This window comes from Vipera berus, assembly GCF_964194415.1.
Source record: "Vipera berus genome assembly, chromosome: 2".
Taxonomy (NCBI): domain Eukaryota; kingdom Metazoa; phylum Chordata; class Lepidosauria; order Squamata; family Viperidae; genus Vipera; species Vipera berus.
The window spans coordinates 16,975,715-16,993,016 of NC_138203.1; the positions used below are offsets into that span (position 1 = coordinate 16,975,715).

The 17,302-nt window shown below is 39.7% G+C and overlaps 1 protein-coding gene across 2 annotated transcripts in view; it reads right to left on the reverse strand.

The window, feature by feature from the left end:
* Positions 1 to 842: 842 nt before the first annotated feature.
* The window catches only part of CCBE1 (collagen and calcium binding EGF domains 1), a 173,721-nt gene continuing 157,261 nt past the window's right edge, over positions 843 to 17,302 (reverse strand). For both annotated transcript variants that reach the window (XM_081319338.1, XM_081319337.1), the window contains exons 7-11: positions 14,235 to 14,355; positions 11,665 to 11,804; positions 11,538 to 11,573; positions 10,377 to 10,412; positions 843 to 5,114 (exon numbers count right to left, since the gene is read on the reverse strand). In XM_081319338.1, coding sequence (XP_081175464.1) covers positions 4,884 to 5,114; positions 10,377 to 10,412; positions 11,538 to 11,573; positions 11,665 to 11,804; positions 14,235 to 14,355 — 564 coding nt within the window. In that variant the 3' untranslated portion in view covers positions 843 to 4,883. The remainder of the gene's footprint in view (positions 5,115 to 10,376; positions 10,413 to 11,537; positions 11,574 to 11,664; positions 11,805 to 14,234; positions 14,356 to 17,302) is intronic.

Below are 17,302 nucleotides of genomic sequence, written 5' to 3' on the forward strand. Positions count from 1 at the left end.
CAGCACCCAAAGGCTGCTGGGGCTGCTGCGGGGAGATGGAGAGTAATTGGTTCAGATACAATCTCAGCATGATGAAGACTGCAGGTATGAGAAGACATGTGACTCCAGCTACCAGTCATCTTTGGTTGTATTTGGGTTTGTGTTGACCTGTACAGAACTGGTTGATAATTTGAACCTCTTTAGTTTGTTCTGATTGTTTGAGTCCTGTTGGACTGGAATGGCATTTAAATCCTGGTGGGTGGGTAGGTGAGTGAGTGAGTGAATGATTACAGTCCATTTGCTCTAGTTTAGTTAAGGTCTCAGAATAGAACCCAGGAGACTTGTGATTTCTACTCCTCCTGCCTTAGGCATCAAAGATGTCTGAATGACTTTGGTCCAGTCACTGTCTCAACCCAACTCACTGCACAGGGCTGTATTGGGGAAAATGGAGGAGGGAGGAGCTTAGATATGTTCACCACCAAGAAAGGCAGGATTAAAAAAAAATTAACTGAAGCACAGGCACAACACCCTTTTTAGATGCATGGCTTGCATCAGGCAATGTTGAAAATAAATTTTACCACTCTACCTGAACTTTATCTGGAATAATGATGGATGGTGATGGTGGGTTCCCTCAGAGAAAATGGTTAAGTCTTCCTGTTGTTTTTGGCTGTTATCCAAGGCAAATGTAAATCTCTGTGTTTGAATCTAAGGAAAATGATATCCCTTCATTCAAAGAGATAGATTTATTAGCCCTTTGACCTCTCTGCTGTCCAGTGAAGCCACTGTCTCTTTAAAAGGCATTGTAAAAAGAAGCCAGAAAAAAAGATAACAAGAGTCAACACCACCATTAAAAAAATATCCCTCTTTATTTGCAAATATACTGCATAATTACAGTTTTATACATTTTTAGTACTTCATATAATTAGTATAAATAATAATGTACTACATATGTTTCTACCTGTGCACAAAGACACAATACTTGGTTCCTTTGGTCTGTTTGCTATAAAACATCATCTGAAAAATGATAGCATATAATCCTAGAAATTTATGGTATAATTCATTTGTTTTGTCCTAGCATCATTCATTCATTCATTCATTTACATGAGGATTCTGTGGGAGAATTTAGTCATCAGATTATAGGCAGAGATCGCCTTAAAATCTGAAGAGATTATTCAAATGGAAACTATTCCTCTTCTTTCACTACTACTTACTTGTGGCAGATGCCCATTGCTTTGAAATGGTCAACTGATTAATCAGTAAAGTTATACTTAAGTTTCTGCTTCTTCTTATTCATGTTTGTATTCTGTGCCATATAACAAAATACCAAGCAAAAAAAGATTTAAAGTTTGTACTTGGAGAAATACTAGATTTTGTTTTATTGTGGGAAACTGACCCTATGTAAACCTTGAGGCTGTAATCCTACAGGTAGTCCTTGACTTATACGTCCTATTTGCTTAGCGACCGTTCAAAGCTATAGCAGCATTGAAAAAAATAACTTACAACCAGTCCTCACACTTACAACCATCCCCATGGTCATGCGATCAAAATTCAGGCACTTGGCAACCGGCATGTATTTATAATGGTTGCTGCATCCCAGGCTCTTGTGATTGCCACTTATGACCTTCCCAACCGGCTTCCGACAAGCAAACTCAATAGGGGAAGCTTGATTTGTGGCAAAAAGGTCATAAAATGAGATGTGACTCATTTAACCACCACTTTGCTTAGCAATGGAAGTTCTGGTTCCCATTGTGATCATAAGTCAAGGACTACCTGTATTGACCTGAATTGGGCAGGAGGTGCCTATGAACTCAGGGAATCTGGACAAAAGTTTTAGATTTTAGCCATATCTTGGGGTGAACCCTTCCACATAATTACCAGTTTTGAACGATAACAATAATATTTACAGAGCAGTCCTACGAAAGGAAAAGCTTGTAACAGAGGAACTGTGTACTCCAAGCATTATTGATGTCCTTCCAATCAAAGTGCAAAGTGGAAAGGGGATACCGTTTAGTATCCCTTTGACTTTTAAAAATGTGGTCTCCTGAAAAAAAGGACCGGTGTCTGATTTCAGGGCATGCCAACGGAGCTGAAAAAGTTTGTCAGGATTTCCTACGCTCCATGCCTTATCAGTTTGTACTACTGTATTAATTAAGACATCCTTCCAACAAAGCATCTAAACCATAGAGTTTTCTGTAAATACTCAGGGCTTCTCCATTGGCAGAAATGTTGAGGGGTTCCCTCTTCTTTTGGGGAAGCAAAATCATTTCCAATTATTTTCGATGGAATTTGACCTTAGCATTGCATAGCATCCTTGGGACGGTGGTTTTAAAAAAGCATTTTCTACCCAATCACCGGTTTATTGCAAATATGTTAAGCTACAGCTTAAAAAGAGAGAACAAAAATATACCTGTGATTGTCTCATTACAGTGTTACAAAATAGTTGATTAAATTGGCATTAATAAAATAGCAATGGCATGATTTAAACAGAGCATATGTTTAACGGCTATGGCAACCAAGAAGGCTTGATTTCATATACATATAAAGTTTCCATTCTACTTCGGGCTTTATATCATCTTCCCATTAGTTTTCCATTAAAATTCCAGACGTCTAATTCAATTGGTTCATTATTATACTGTTGAATTCTTCCTTACAACAGACCTGCCAGTAGGAAGCAGGGGTGGACAGAGAGGCTCCAGTTAAAGACTTACTCTCGTCAGGTGCCACTAGCAGGAGACACAATGATTAAGTCACCAGAGACAACTGGGAGGGACCCCATCTTGCTGCACCATTACAAGAAGAAACACTGAATTAATCACAGAATGACCAATCTGTAAGTTGTAAGGTTTGAAAATACCACTTCAGACTATCCACACTGAGGATATTTTGCAGGCATAAGTTTAGATCTTACTTTGCGTCTGGTGCATACAGCTAAGACAATGTCTCTGGTGAAGAAGGAAGAGTCAAATTGAAACAGAAGAAAAAGTGTTGGAACAATAAAATATTTATATAAGTTTATACATTATCAGTGCATGTTTAAAATAGAGTACAACTTTTAACAGTGCAATCTACAAACCGTTTCAGCCACAATACTGTAGCCAATATCCAGGTTTCTTTACCTGGACAGTTACACTGATGCACTCGGAGCAATCCTGCCTCTTTCAGAACATTTGCTATTGCAGACGTGAGATCATCCCATTGTGCTGATGTTAATCTATTGCAGGGGTCTTCAAACTTGGCCCTTTTATGACTTGTGGACTTCAACTCCCAGAATTCTTCAGCCAGCATGCCTGGCTGAGGAATTCTAGGAGTTGAAGTCCACAGGTCATAAAAGGGCCACGTTTGAAGACCCCTGATCTATTGCATGATGCAGACAACCTTGATTGTGACACAGCTGACCCCTCCCCCATGGTCACATGATTGTATTTTGGGCATTTGGCAGCTGACCCACATTTGTGGTTCTTCGTAGTGTCCTGTGGTCACATGACCATGATTAACAACATTTTTGCTGAAAACCAATGTTTACTTATGTTTTGGGGCAGAAATGCCCCACAGCATATAACCATATGTTCACTTCACGACCATTGCAAAAAAAAATATATTAGAATCTGATCGGTTATGTGGGTGATCTGCTTTACAGCCTCATGACTTATGACCGCAATAGGCAGACTCCATGATGGCCATAAGTTGAGGACTAGCTATAGTGCCTCAAGCACCAAAGAGGGATCGAATGATTGAGTTTTCTAACTAATCAATTCTTGTATACTAAGGGAAAAGCCCATACAGAAGTTTTCTTTCTAGTAGAGCAGTTTTAGTGGTTTCCGCATAAAAGAACATATTCTGTTCTAGAGAAAACATTCAAATATGCCATTTGTAGTGGGACATTCTAGTTACAAAAACTTCCTCTGGGTGTTAATCACTCAGGCTACGCTGAAAGAAGCCCCTGCTTTTCTGTTGCTATCAGTTCTCATTCAGTTTGATGAAAACCATTTTTTTTCTTCCAAGGAAAAAAGAATTTCCAATGAAATTCTGATAAGTAAATTCTTGTAAAATTCACACGTCTGTTCCCACAAGAAAGAGTAACAGTCATTCACTTGGATGTCTTTGAAGGAGGATTAGATAAGTTCATGGAGGACAGGACCATTCATGATGAAGATGCAACGTTATCTCTGGCTTGAGGCAGTGGTGGGATTCATCCGGTTCACACCACTTCGGCAGAACCGGTAGCTAATTTTTTGTTGCCCAGGCCCAGAATGGACTTCCGGAAGTGGCATCCACACAGAGAACCGGTTGTTCACATATTTGAGTCCCACCACTGCCTTGAGGCCAGTATCTCTGCAGGGGAAGATTGGTTAGAAGAGGCATTTTTCTGTCTCTTCTTTGTGGGCATTTGAGAGGCAACTGATCATTGTAAGAAGGTTCTGGACTAAGATAACTTTGGCCTGTTCTTCTGGTGGGTGTCCCACTGTACAGTTAGCTCTCCAGTTCCTGATTCCTACACTTTCATTAAATGCAAACGAAAGGGCACTGTGTTAATCCTCCTGTAGGGCTTCTTCAGATTGGAAAGTGTGGGCAGGTAATAAAAGCAAGCTCAAAAATACCCCAATAAATTCAAAAAAAAAAAATCCCCAGCACCCTGAGAGGTAAAAAAAGAAGAAGCCAGAACTCTGATACAGGAAGAAACTGCAAGACAAGACTTTGATATAGCATCATTAATAACCTACCTTGCCTCATTGTTTGACCATAATGTTTAGGGAAAGAAATGTAATAGCCCTCCTGACACACGATCTTATTGTCCATTGATTTTTCTACTGCTAAACTGGGGTGCGTGCAAATAAGCTGGCTTAAGTGACCTGTGGATCACAACCCAAACCCTTTTCACTCTTTCCAAAGCAGAGGTCCTTTTTTTAATGATTGCCTTCTTCAGATGTTCTGGTGTCTTTTGGTATTGTCCTTTGTTTATAGTCCTCTCCAGATCCAATGTCTACATCCTGGTAGTTAGCAAATTCCTGAGGTAGTGGAAACTCCTCTGCTGATGAATGAGTCCTGTGTCCAAAGATCCTCTCTTGCAGCTCAGCAATATCATTCCTGATATCTGCCATCATCAACAGCAAGAAGTCAAAGGAACCTGGTGGCCCCTAAAAAAGTTCCAAAGGAGAGAGTGACATTGCTTGTCTTTTCATTGAACCGGGCACTACATCTATTTAACTGGATATTTTTAGATAGGTTGGCTTCTATTCCAGTTATAAGGTAAAGGTTCCCCCACACATGTGTGCTAGTCGTTTCCAACTCTAGGGGCCAGTGCTCATCTCCGTTTCAAAGCCGAAGAGCCAGCGCTTGTCCGAGGACATCTCTGTGGTCATGTGGCCGGCATGACTAGATGCCAAAGGTGCACAGAACACTGTTACCTTCCCACCGTAGTGGTCCCTATTTCTCTACTTGCATTTTTACGTGCTTCCGAACTGCTAGGTTGGCAGAAGCTGGGACGAGTAACAGGCGCTCACTCTGTTACGCGGCACTCGGGATTTGACCCACCAAACTGCCGACCTTCTGATCGATAAGTTATGCGTCCTAACCCACTGAGCCACCGCGTCCCTATTCCAGTTATCTCCAGCCATAAACTAGGCCCCAGGCATTTGACTACCATGACTAGTAGCAGAAACAAAGCAATTTTTAGAGACCGTCTTATTTCATATTAACTATGCTAGAGTAAAAAAGCAATTTCTCAAACACTCATCTTAACTAGGGTCAATTTAATCTAGTTGCTTTTATTTATTAATGAAACTTACATAGCCTCCCATCTTACCAAAAGTTACTCTGGCTGGCACACAACAGTCTCTGCTCTGTTTTTTCCAACATTAATATATTATTATTATTTAATCGTTTCACTTAGTACAGTACCTCTGAGCATCATTGTAACCATCTCACCATATGGATTTATTTTTACAACTGACTAACTTCAAAAAAGATGGTTTACATCAATCTATACAACATCCAAGGAAGGACTCCAGTGCTGTCAATTATCATAAATGCCAATATACTGGTTGCAAACACGACCACTGTAGGCCCCATGCATGCACGTTTCAATCCACAAATCTTACTATTAATTGCATATGCTGAAAATTGAAAATGCAAATCAATCACTAAAAAGCAAACCCTCTCAAACAGAAAGAGTCTCGATCAGCATTCTGTTAGTCTGATTTCTTGTTTATGGAGCAGAAGAACGAATAATAATTCATTTTCAAAATTCCTGGGGAAAGGGAACAGATATTGCTCACAGATGGATCTACCTGAGCACCACTTCAGGCTGTACAATTTTCTAATAATCTCAATCTGTCCATAACTGACACTGTTTCATTAGGACATATGAAGCTTGCTGGAATCCTTTCAACTTCGCAGGATATTTTGATATCTGTATTTGTTAATGAGCTGAACTGAGACGGACATGCTGTGCAAGTCCTAAGTTGGCATTTGGAGGGTAACAAGGGCTGGTAAGGGAGAAATCAGCTTAAACTAACTAAACCCTTTTAAGATGAAGCTGCTGTTTGTTCACAGACTTATTGGTCAGCCTGAAAGATAGGTTTCAAGTGTGCCTCTAGGTGGAGCCATGCTTCTGAAGGAGCAGTTTCATAACTGGGAGGGGGGGGTTCCTGGTCAACTATTTCTCTTCCTCCAAATCTCAGTAGGAAATTGATAATCCAAGAAACCAACCTAAACCCTCATATTAATGAGGTGCTATAGAAAGGAGGATTAGGTAACAAGAATTCCAGCAACTGATCTACTTTCAGATTAAGTCTATTTATATTCTCTATGGCCAGTGGTAAGATGTTTTATCTTTTTTTATTTAAGCGCTCTTGTGATGTAATGCAGAGGGGTGTGACAAGCAAGAAAAGCTTTGTTCTCCCTTAAAAAAAGGGACAACTGCCTCTGCTCATAGTTTTGATAATCCCCTTTTCAGCCTGCAAAATTCTTTTGGATTTAAGGTTTCTGCGTAAACAGACTTAAACAGGCCACAGTGAGGACGGCTTTTGCCCAGTTTCAGCTGGTGCACAGCTTAGGCTTTACTGGGAGGCATCAGCAAAGTGACTTCTGTCCTTAGCACCACAATTTAGTATTTCTGCAATGTGCTGCTGATGGTCCTGTCCCAGAAGCTACAGGTGGTACAAAATGTGGTTATCAGGCTGTTGGATAACAGCTATTTTAGAGTTGCCGATGGGTATCTGGGCTCAGTTCAAAATGCTGGTCAATTCAAAATATGGCGCAGTGCCAGGTTACTTCATGGACCATCTCTGATTCTGCCCATTTTGTCAGATCACTGAAGAGGTGACCTGTTCAGTTTCCTGCCCCCATGTGAAATGAGGGGAGCATTGGCTACAATGCAGATCTGCTTCAAGATGACCTTAGCATTGTAGAATAAGCTGCCCCTGAAAATAGCTTGATCTTCACATGGCTGAATTTTAGAAAGTTTTTTAAAGATTTCATTGTTAAACAGGCTCTTGCCCAGGTCCGCCTGGTGCGCCAGTTGCGGCCCTATCTGGACCAGGATGCCTTGCGTACAGTCACTCATGCGCTCGTGACCTCTCGTCTGGACTACTGTAATGCTCTCTACATGGGGCTGCCCTTGAAGACCACTCGGAGGCTCCAACTGGTGCAGAATGCAGCCGCGCGAGTTGTGCTGGGAGTCTCCCGATACTCCCATGTTACACCTTTGCTCCGCGAGCTGCACTGGCTGCCGGTTGCCCTCCGGGTGAGATTCAAGGTGTTGGTAATGACTTAGAAAGCCCTACATGGCATGGGTCCGGATTACCTACGGCAACACCTGCGGCCGGCATCAACTTCCCTCCGTCCAGTGCGCTCCCACAGAGAGGGCCTCCTCAGGGTGCCTCCGATCAAAGAATGTCGATTGGTGGCCCCTAGGGGGAGGGCGTTCTCTGTGGGCGCGCCAGACCTTTGGAACCGCTTGCCGGTTGAGCTCCGGATGGCCCCCGACCTTCGTTCCTTCCGGTGCGATCTAAAAACTTATTTATTTGAGCAATCTGACCTGGTTTGATGGGTTAGGGTTGGGGTTTTAATATCTCTTTTAATTACTGTTTTATATTCGGGCACAATATTTAATTGTTTTTTAACTTTTGTATTTCGTTTTTATATTTATTGCCCTGTACACTGCCCTGAGTCCTTCGGGAGAAGGGCAGTATAAAAATTTAATAAATAAATAAATAATAAATAAATCTTTGATGATTTTTATGCCTTATGGAGAATGAATATTGCTCTGTTGTGAAGATTGTTCATACTGAATGGTAAACACATTTAATTAATTAATAAATGTATACTTCAAGTAGCACGTGTTTTATCTTTGTCTGGTTTGGTAACAGATTACCATGTAAGAATTATTATGAAAACCTGATGGTGTATCAAATTCAGACATGTTTTGGAAAAAAGTATAAGTAGTTTTAAATCAGCCTATAAGGAGCCTTGATATTTTACCATTTTTCATACTATCGATAATATAAATTTCTTCATACCGGGAAGACTCAGTAGCTTATTTGGTTGAAAGAAAGAAAAGGCTTTAATTCATTTTCCATTAAATTCTTATCCTTTTTGTAAAGTTTTGAGTAACATTTTTGAAATTTTAAACACTTTCTGGGCATTACACAGTTGTGCCAAATCCTTAAATAATATTATAACTTTTTACAGCTTTAGATATGCCATAGGTTTATCAAATTGTTTTCCGAATTCCTTTGCTGTAAGCATGTTAATGCAAAGTTCCTTTAACAGAGAGCAATTTAATTCGTATTCAGCACTTTGCAAGTTCTTGTAAGATGGGTAAGTAGGAAATTAAGGCAATCAAAAACTGACCATCCTGTCTATCATTTTTTCCCCTTGCAATACCCTTTTTTCCCTATAAGAGAAAGGAAATAATAATCTTCCTGCATCCCACTCAATGACTTGAGGATGCTGAATTCTCATTCATATTTTTTAAAAATAGAAGCCTGCTAGCCATTTGCTTTTTAAAATACTTGACATTTATCCAGGAGATATCCAAACTCCAAATGTTCTTTATTTTAAAGGAATTTCCCACTTGCAAAGAAACCACAACTGAGGAGCACTTATATACAGTTTAACATATTTGACAGTCTATTACATTCTGAAATAAAATTGAAGAAATTTTACAAAAATCCAACCAAAGCATTTTTCTTGTACAGAAGATATAAAGGCATAATATATTTCACTTGTAAGTAATAGTGTCTACTCAACAGTTCCAACAACTGTACACATATAAAACAACCTTAGTGCTAACTGGCCCAAAACTGTAGAGAACCTAACATTCAACCAAGGCTTGCATCCTCTCCAGTGATCAAAATGTTGTAAATAATAAGGGCAAGACTACTTTAAAAATATGAAATGTAGATACACTGGGATTGTAAATATTATCTATGCATATGAGTGAAAGGTGCTATACACATAGCTTTCTTTTCTTTTCCCCCACAGCAACAATCCTGTGAGGTTGGTTGAAGTGCAAGAGCAATAGGTACAGCACATAGACTTATATACCCTTCCATAGTGCTTTACATCCCTCTCTAAGTGGCTTACAAAGTCAGCATACTGCCCCCAATAAACCCTCATTTTACTGACCTTGGAAGGATGGAAGGCTGAGTCATCCTTGAGCCAGTTACGATCAAAAGAATCGAACTCATGGTAGTGTGAGCAGAGTTAGCCTGCAACTCTGCATTCTAACCATTGTGCCACCATGGCTCAAGAGAAAGACTTGCTCAAAACCATCCTGTACACTTCTGCAACCGAGAGTGGACTACAACCTAGACTTTTCCATTTAATCACTCTAATCGCTGTATTATCTTGGCCGTCTTGCTAGTTACTTAAACAAATGCATCCCCCCCCCAAAAGATTTAATAAGGTAACCTCAATAAGAGGATATCATCTTTGGAACATCATCTCCATAGATTTTCCCTAATCCAACTTGTGTTCTGGAAAGTGCTAAAAACCTGGTTTTACCATCAGGCTGGGGATCTGGCTGTGATATGACACTTGCGTGATTGTTGTACTGTTTGCAACGTATGGATGGGTACATTGATTGTAAATGCCTTGGATAATTTTTTATGGTTTTTAATTTGGTTTTAATATAGTTTTATGGTTATTTATATTTTGTTACTACGTTTTGTTGTGGTTTTAATTTTGTGAGCCATCCAGAGTCATGTATGTCAGATGGGCAGCTGTATAAATTGAATGAGTGAACAGCCTTCTATATCTGCTTTATTACAATATTATAAATGGATTATTTTTTAAAAAAATGAAGAACATTTGGTGTTTAGATACAGGATTTCCTGGCTAATGTACAAACAGATTATATTTGCACTGAGATTAGACTTGGACGTGATACTTACGGGTGGACCCTTTTCTCCTGGTGCACCTCTCTCACCCTGTAACAAACATAATTTTGGTTAAGTGGTAAAACTGAACCAGATCTTGTTGATCTAAAATCAAAACTCCAAATAGTTGTCTTTACACACTTAGAACTGCCTACTGTAAGATCCTATGCATGTCAATTTAGAAGACAGAGTTGGGTGGGATTAACTTTTAGTAACACGTATACAAGATTGCAGCCTTTAGTTTGGTTTTTCTTAACCATATGAAGGAATTACTTTTATAGCAAAATTTATATTTGATTACTTATTAAAGTGCAGCACTTTCTAAGTATGTACCATGAGAACAAAAATGTATTCATTAGATTCACAATCATTCATATCCAAAGGAGACTCACTGAAATTGAAGGGATTTACTAGTCATGACTAACTTAATTTCCTATTGATTGCAGCGGATGTATTCTAAGCATACCAAAGTTGTGATCCGAGGCAATAAAAACTTAAACTTCTTACACACTCTTAATTTTATTTATCACTAAGCAGAACATGAACAACTACAACATTTATTCTGAAATCATTCAGATCAACAAGTTGCATCCTACACTAAGAAGCTCCCTTCAAAACTTAAAAGATTATTACACATTTATTTATTCACTTTGTGGAACTGCTTAACTGAAATGACTCAAAGTAGTGTGCAGTGGACTAAAGCATCATTAAAGAAGACAAAACAAAACAGGACAAATACAGTAATGACAGTATGTTGTGCAATACATAAACATTCAAGTTCTTAATGGTTTTCTGAAAGTCAGCAAAAGATATGCAACAGGAAATACATGATAAATCATAGATGAATAAACAGGGACTACTGCATCAAAATACTTTTTTGATGCTTCAAATTGCTATTCCAGTGAAACTTTTCTGTAGGTTTGTGGGTTAATATCTATGTATGTTAATTCTAAGTAGATTACTGGGACAAATATTGGAAAATAAAGAAACAGAAATGCATGGGAAGTGGGAGTAGATAGAATAAAAATAGCCTACCTTTTTATTCACTTTCTCCCTTTCCACCTTCCAAAATTTAAGAAAACTGAATATGACCCTTTATATGAAAGAGAAGGCCTCTCACAAGGAAGAAGAAAGGAGAAAAAGAAAAAAAAGAGGACAAGAAACTGTACTTCTGACCTTTGCTCCATCTCTTCCTGGTGCACCTGGAGGACCCTAGAAGGTAAAATTGCATTCCTCAAAAACTTGGTATCCAATGTGATCAAGAGATTATACACAGAGAGAAGAATGGAGACATGATACTGACCACAGGTCCTCTTCTGCCTTGTTTAATGTGAGAGAGGTCTGGAGACGGTCCCATCGGCCCCATGCCTCCTCTAGGGCCTGGCACCCCTGGAGGACCAGGGGATCCAGGGAATCCAGGGCTCCCCTTTGGACCTGCAACCCCTGGAATGGAAGCAAGGCAGTCAAATTAATTCTGCTGGTAGTTTTATTGGACAATTTTGCTTAAAAAAGGATGTTTATGATTTTCCTGTCAAGAATTGGAAGTAGCTTTTAGGGCTGTTGACAAGGTTTTTTTTTTAAATTACAAATAAATCAACCATAAGGGGGAAAAAAACCTAACAAGTAAATAAAAAAGAGGAGTCAACAGCAATTAGAAGTATTCCAGAAGTGCTATAAAAGCCAAGTGAAGGAAAACAGCTTTTTTCTTGGTGCCAAGAAAATCAGGACCTGTTTCAACTACTGTTATGTAACTTGATGAATTAAAAATCCAGGATGCAATCCTTATATTAAAAAGAAGTGAAATTCTAATAATGCAGTTACTTGTCCAGGATACTGTCAGACATCAGGCACAGAATGCTCACCACAGACCTATTTGTAAATGGAAGAGAAAGGCCAGTCTGGCTGTGAAAATTCTTCCTTTAGACTAAAAAAAAAAAGGCAGGGAGGTGGCCCATAAAAGCATGTTTTGAATTCCCAGTGTGGAAAATGAACTTGGAGGCAAAATTGCTTACATGTTAACATCTTGCTTTCCAGATCAAAACCCACTAGCACAAACCAAGTGCTTTTTGCTTTGACACTGACAATAGTTGCTGTGTTCAAAATTGACATCGTTCACACCATTATATTGTGAGCTTAACATTCAAAGTTTGGTTGACAGATAGCCTTATGTCTAAATAATTGCAAATATTACATATTTAACCCCCCCCCCCCCGAATGTACTTGTCACAATCTCCTTCAGGTCCTGATGTGCTACCACACTGTGGTGCTTGGCTGGGAAGGATGAACAAAGTATGTTGGGAATGTATGCCAAGAGTGTATTGTATATTCACCCAACTGCCCAGCTAAAGCAAGCACAGTTAGTACTCGACTTATGGACCACAATAGGGACCAGAATTTCCATAGTAAGTTCTTGCAATTGTTAAGTCAAAATTAAGCATAAGGTATTAAGTATAAAGACAACCAAACTAATGACAACAGACAGAGCAGCCAGCCTTGCAGCTGACAATGAAGATATTGAAGTGGTGAATAGCTTTTGCCTTTTAAGATCAACAATAAAGGAACAAGAGTTCCTCAACCTTTTGGGCACCAGGGACCGATTCCATGGAGAAAGGTTTTTCCAAGGACCTCAGAGTGCGTGGTTTTGTGTACTGTCTGCATTCCATGGACGGGGCTTTGCTTGTTTCTGCGGACTGGTTGCTGGCATGCTGCAGCCTGGTACCGGTCCATGGACTGTGGGGTTGGGGACCCCTGATGTAATACACAGCAAACCAGCATTTTGTAGAGCAGCCATGAAGGCTTTGGAACATTATTCTGATGATGTGATGTGTCTGTATTTGCAAAGATCAGGATCATGCAACCTGTGACACTCTATGGAAACAAAAGTTGGGCTTTAAAAAAAAAGAGGACAGAAGAAGACTCCTGAGTATACTCCGACAACCAAGAACACAAACCAATGGATTATCCAACAAATCAACCCAGAATTCTTACTTGAGGTACAAGCAAACAGGTTCAAATTGTCCTACTTTGGACACATTATGTGAGTACCTGAAACACCAGGTTAGGGATAGATTGTCATTGAGCAAATCTTTCTATGTGAGTGCTGGGAGACGAAAATGATCTGATGGCACATAATCAACGTGTCATGGTACAGTGCAAAAACAAACAAGCAAACAAAAATAGCAGAATTTTGTTTTTGTAATTGTACTTATTTTAATGTGTTATTCAGCTTTTAGTATTGATTGTTGTATGCTGTCCAAAGTCACTTTTTAAGAGATAGGTGGCTACAGAAATTTAATAAATAAAACATTAGTGTAATACAAAGTATAAACATGAGAGAGTTATAAAATCAGCAATCCATAATATAATTCATTAGCAAAAGAATAGATTGCACATTATACCACAAAACACATAACATTAATATGAACTGGGGTTGCAATTCCGAAACACCAGATTTGGGGTAAATGGGCTATCTATTAAAAAAATATAGCCATTTATATAATAATGTAATGCTCAACTAAATACAAAGCAATAATAATGCAAGTATAAAAGTCTTCCAGGCTGAGATTTCCATGGAAAATTCCCAGTCCATTTCTAACTTCTGCCATTCCCAATCTTGAAGTTTACTAATCATGCAAACATAGCACAACTTGGGAGTGGATAGTTTTCAGTTAGAAGAGAGAAGTGAAGTTTTACAGCACCTTGGACAGCTCATAAGATGGGAGCAAGCCTGACTAAATGACCCTAACAATATCTTAAGAAAAATTGATGTCTCCTCCTGATCCAGGGTTCTTGTCTGAGGAGTGATACAGATGCAATATATACAAATTTATTTTTATGATATTTTTAAATATAAGAACTATTTTATTGCCTTACCTGGAGGACCCTGATCCCCTGGCTGCCCAGGAGGGCCAAGTATGTAAGCATTGGATGCAAGTACTTTTTCTCCTGTGATTGGTTTGCTAAGGTCAACAGCATTATTTGGTAGCCAAGAAACCTGCAATAAAAGAAGTGTCATAGACTAGAAGCCACTCACCTATTCAACTTCATTTAGCTGAGTGACTGACTTCATCAAGCAGCATAAGTTCTTTATCTCAATGAAAGACTCAACTACCATGTCCCTAACTCTAAGTTTGGAAGCCTCAAAGTGACAGAGTGGATAGCGTGCCAGGCTGCAATAGGAAGCACCATCTACTTCCCAGCCTTCCTCCTTTTACTGAATAAAATGAGATAGCTTCCATGCTTATTGTCTTGCATAACCTGAAGGAATCGTGTAAGTGTAATAAAACAACAACAACACAGCTGATGGCCTGCATTTACTATGTTCAGATTTAAATTGCAGCTGAGGACCAAAGTCAAAGTAGATTTGATTTCTGCCATGTAGCTTAGCATAGTGTAGCTCTTCCCCCAATCCCTACCCCCCAAACTCTGCTATACAGGGGGCCTTAGCTAGACTATTACTTTGCCTTGAAACTAGAAACACTCTGGCACTTTTATGATCATAGTCAGAACTGTGATCCATGGTTTGCAAAGGGGATAAAATGGTTGATGTCAAGTCTGACACACTGAAGGATTAAATTTATTGATGGATCCAAATACCAAAAAAGAAAGTAGGATTTGGAATGAAGGGCAAAATCCAGTTCAGGTGCTGAACTGTGGTGGCTCAGTGGTTAGATGCAGTATTACAGGCTTATTCTGCCAACTGCCAGCAGTTTGGTTCTCATTGGTTCAAGGTTGACCAATCTTCCAAGGTTGATAAAATGAGGACCCAGTTTGTTGGGGGCAATATTCTGACTCTATAAACTGCTTAGAGAGGGCTGTAAAGCACTGTGAAGTGGTATATAAGTCTAAGTGCTATTGCTATTGCCTTGTACCCACACTGTGTATATAAACAGTTTGTTACGATCTACAGCTGTGGTACTACCCAAGTCTCTCATCAGGGACTAAAAGTCTGCAAATGTTCTGAAATACCACATCCACAGTTCTTTAACATTGGTCATATGGGCTGGAGCTGCTGAGATCTGAAGCTGAGGGCCTGCTTGCATTGGCCTGAACAGCTTTATGAAGGACTCATGATTGTACATGGAGATACCTCCATTCAAGACCATTGATAAGCCAGAGAAGGCTTTTCATTGCTAAAGTCATGCTCCATACACTCAGAAAACCTTTTCTTTCTCAGATAGGTAGATGGGTTATTATAATTGCGTATTTAAGAAAGCATTAAACATATAAAAGACAACGGCCGGCTTGCAACCTGATTTTGTGGGTTGCCATAGATCATGTGCCAGTATGCTCACTTGCCACTGTCTTCTAGAAGAACCATGGACCTCTTCTGGATTTCAACACTTGTCTGCTTTTGGTGTGTAGCCTTCTTATTGTCCTCACCAGATACTAACACACACTGAACTCATTTCTATTTCATTCCACTGTCTTGATTCAGTCTTGGAATCGCAAGTTGAGAATGACCTCAGCCTTACTTCATGCACAAATCTTTCCCCACAAGAATGTAAATAGTTGTACAGAACCCTATTGAGAGGGGCAACAGTCACGGAGATGAATTTTAACCCTTGCTGAAGGCTACATGTTATGTTGTAATTTTGAAGAGGTTCCATGCAGAAATAATTGCCGACTTGGCTTAGAGATGGACTGGCTAGGTCCGGTGTAGGACTTTCTTCTAATTAAATGCATACTTGCTTGTATCTGAGTAAGCATACAGAATATTTGCACACATGGGATTGTTTGTATGCCTAGACTGTCTGTGATTTATTTCCTTTGGCAAAAGCATTCTGACTAGTTTTGCAATTCTGTCAAGGGGATAGAGTAGAAGATTAAACCAGAAATTTCTGAAAAATGTCTAGGTCCAGGAAAGCTTTTCTGGCATGACTGCCCCAAATCCTAACCAATGCAGAGAATTCCAGAGGATAATTTAGGATCAATCCATGCATGATATTCTTCAAGATGTTTGAATTTTGCCATCACATACTAAAAACTCAGATTGCAATTTGGAAGGCATGTCCAATCATGGGTTTGGTAAAAATGGTCCAGTTTATAACTGTCTGTCATTGCTGCCTTCCATGACTGGAATTTATAATAATCTTCAAGATATTATTATAAACCACCAGAAAAATCCTTTCAACTAAGTGAGCCAATGTTTCATTTTACCACCCAAGGAATTGATAGCTGCAATTTTCTGTCCCACTCAATAATGTCCTAGCTAGAGGCAACACTGAAATGCTGCTTTCACACATTTTGTGAGATCTGTCAGGCCTGTCATATTTTCCCCAGAATGCTCCACAACAAGCATCTTAGGAATGTGGGGAAAAGTGAAAAGAAGGGGTATAGCTCTCAGACATTGTTTGTGAGTTCATTATCTGCAATTTGCTTTCCATCTCAATCAGTTTTTGCTTGTAGTGTTATGTGGGAATAACCTTGGGAAACAGGAGGAAGAGCCACAGTCCAGCTGCGCGAGTTGTTATGGGAGTTTCCCGATACTCCCGTGTAACACCTCTTCTCTGTGAGCTGCATTGGCTTCCGGTTGCCCTCCGGGTGAGATTCAAGGTGCTGGTAATGACCTATAAAGCTCTAAATGGCTTGGGTCCAGATTATCTAAGGGAACACCTGCTGCCGGCATCAACTTCCCATCGTCCTGTGCACTCCCACAGGGAGGGCCTTCTCAGGGTGCCGGCGGTTTAGGAGTGCCGGTGGGTGATCCCCAGGGGGAGGGCATTCTCTGTGGGCGCGCCTGCCCTTTGGAATGATTTACCGGTAGAACTTCGGACCGCCCCCAATCTGCGTTCATTTCACCGGGACCTGAAAACCTGGTTTTTTGATCTATCAGGCCTGGACTGAAGGGGTTTTAGCTTTTAATATTGTTTTAATTGTTGGGCTTAATTAATTTAATCTATTTTAATTTTATACTATTTTTATATTGTATTTTATGCTGC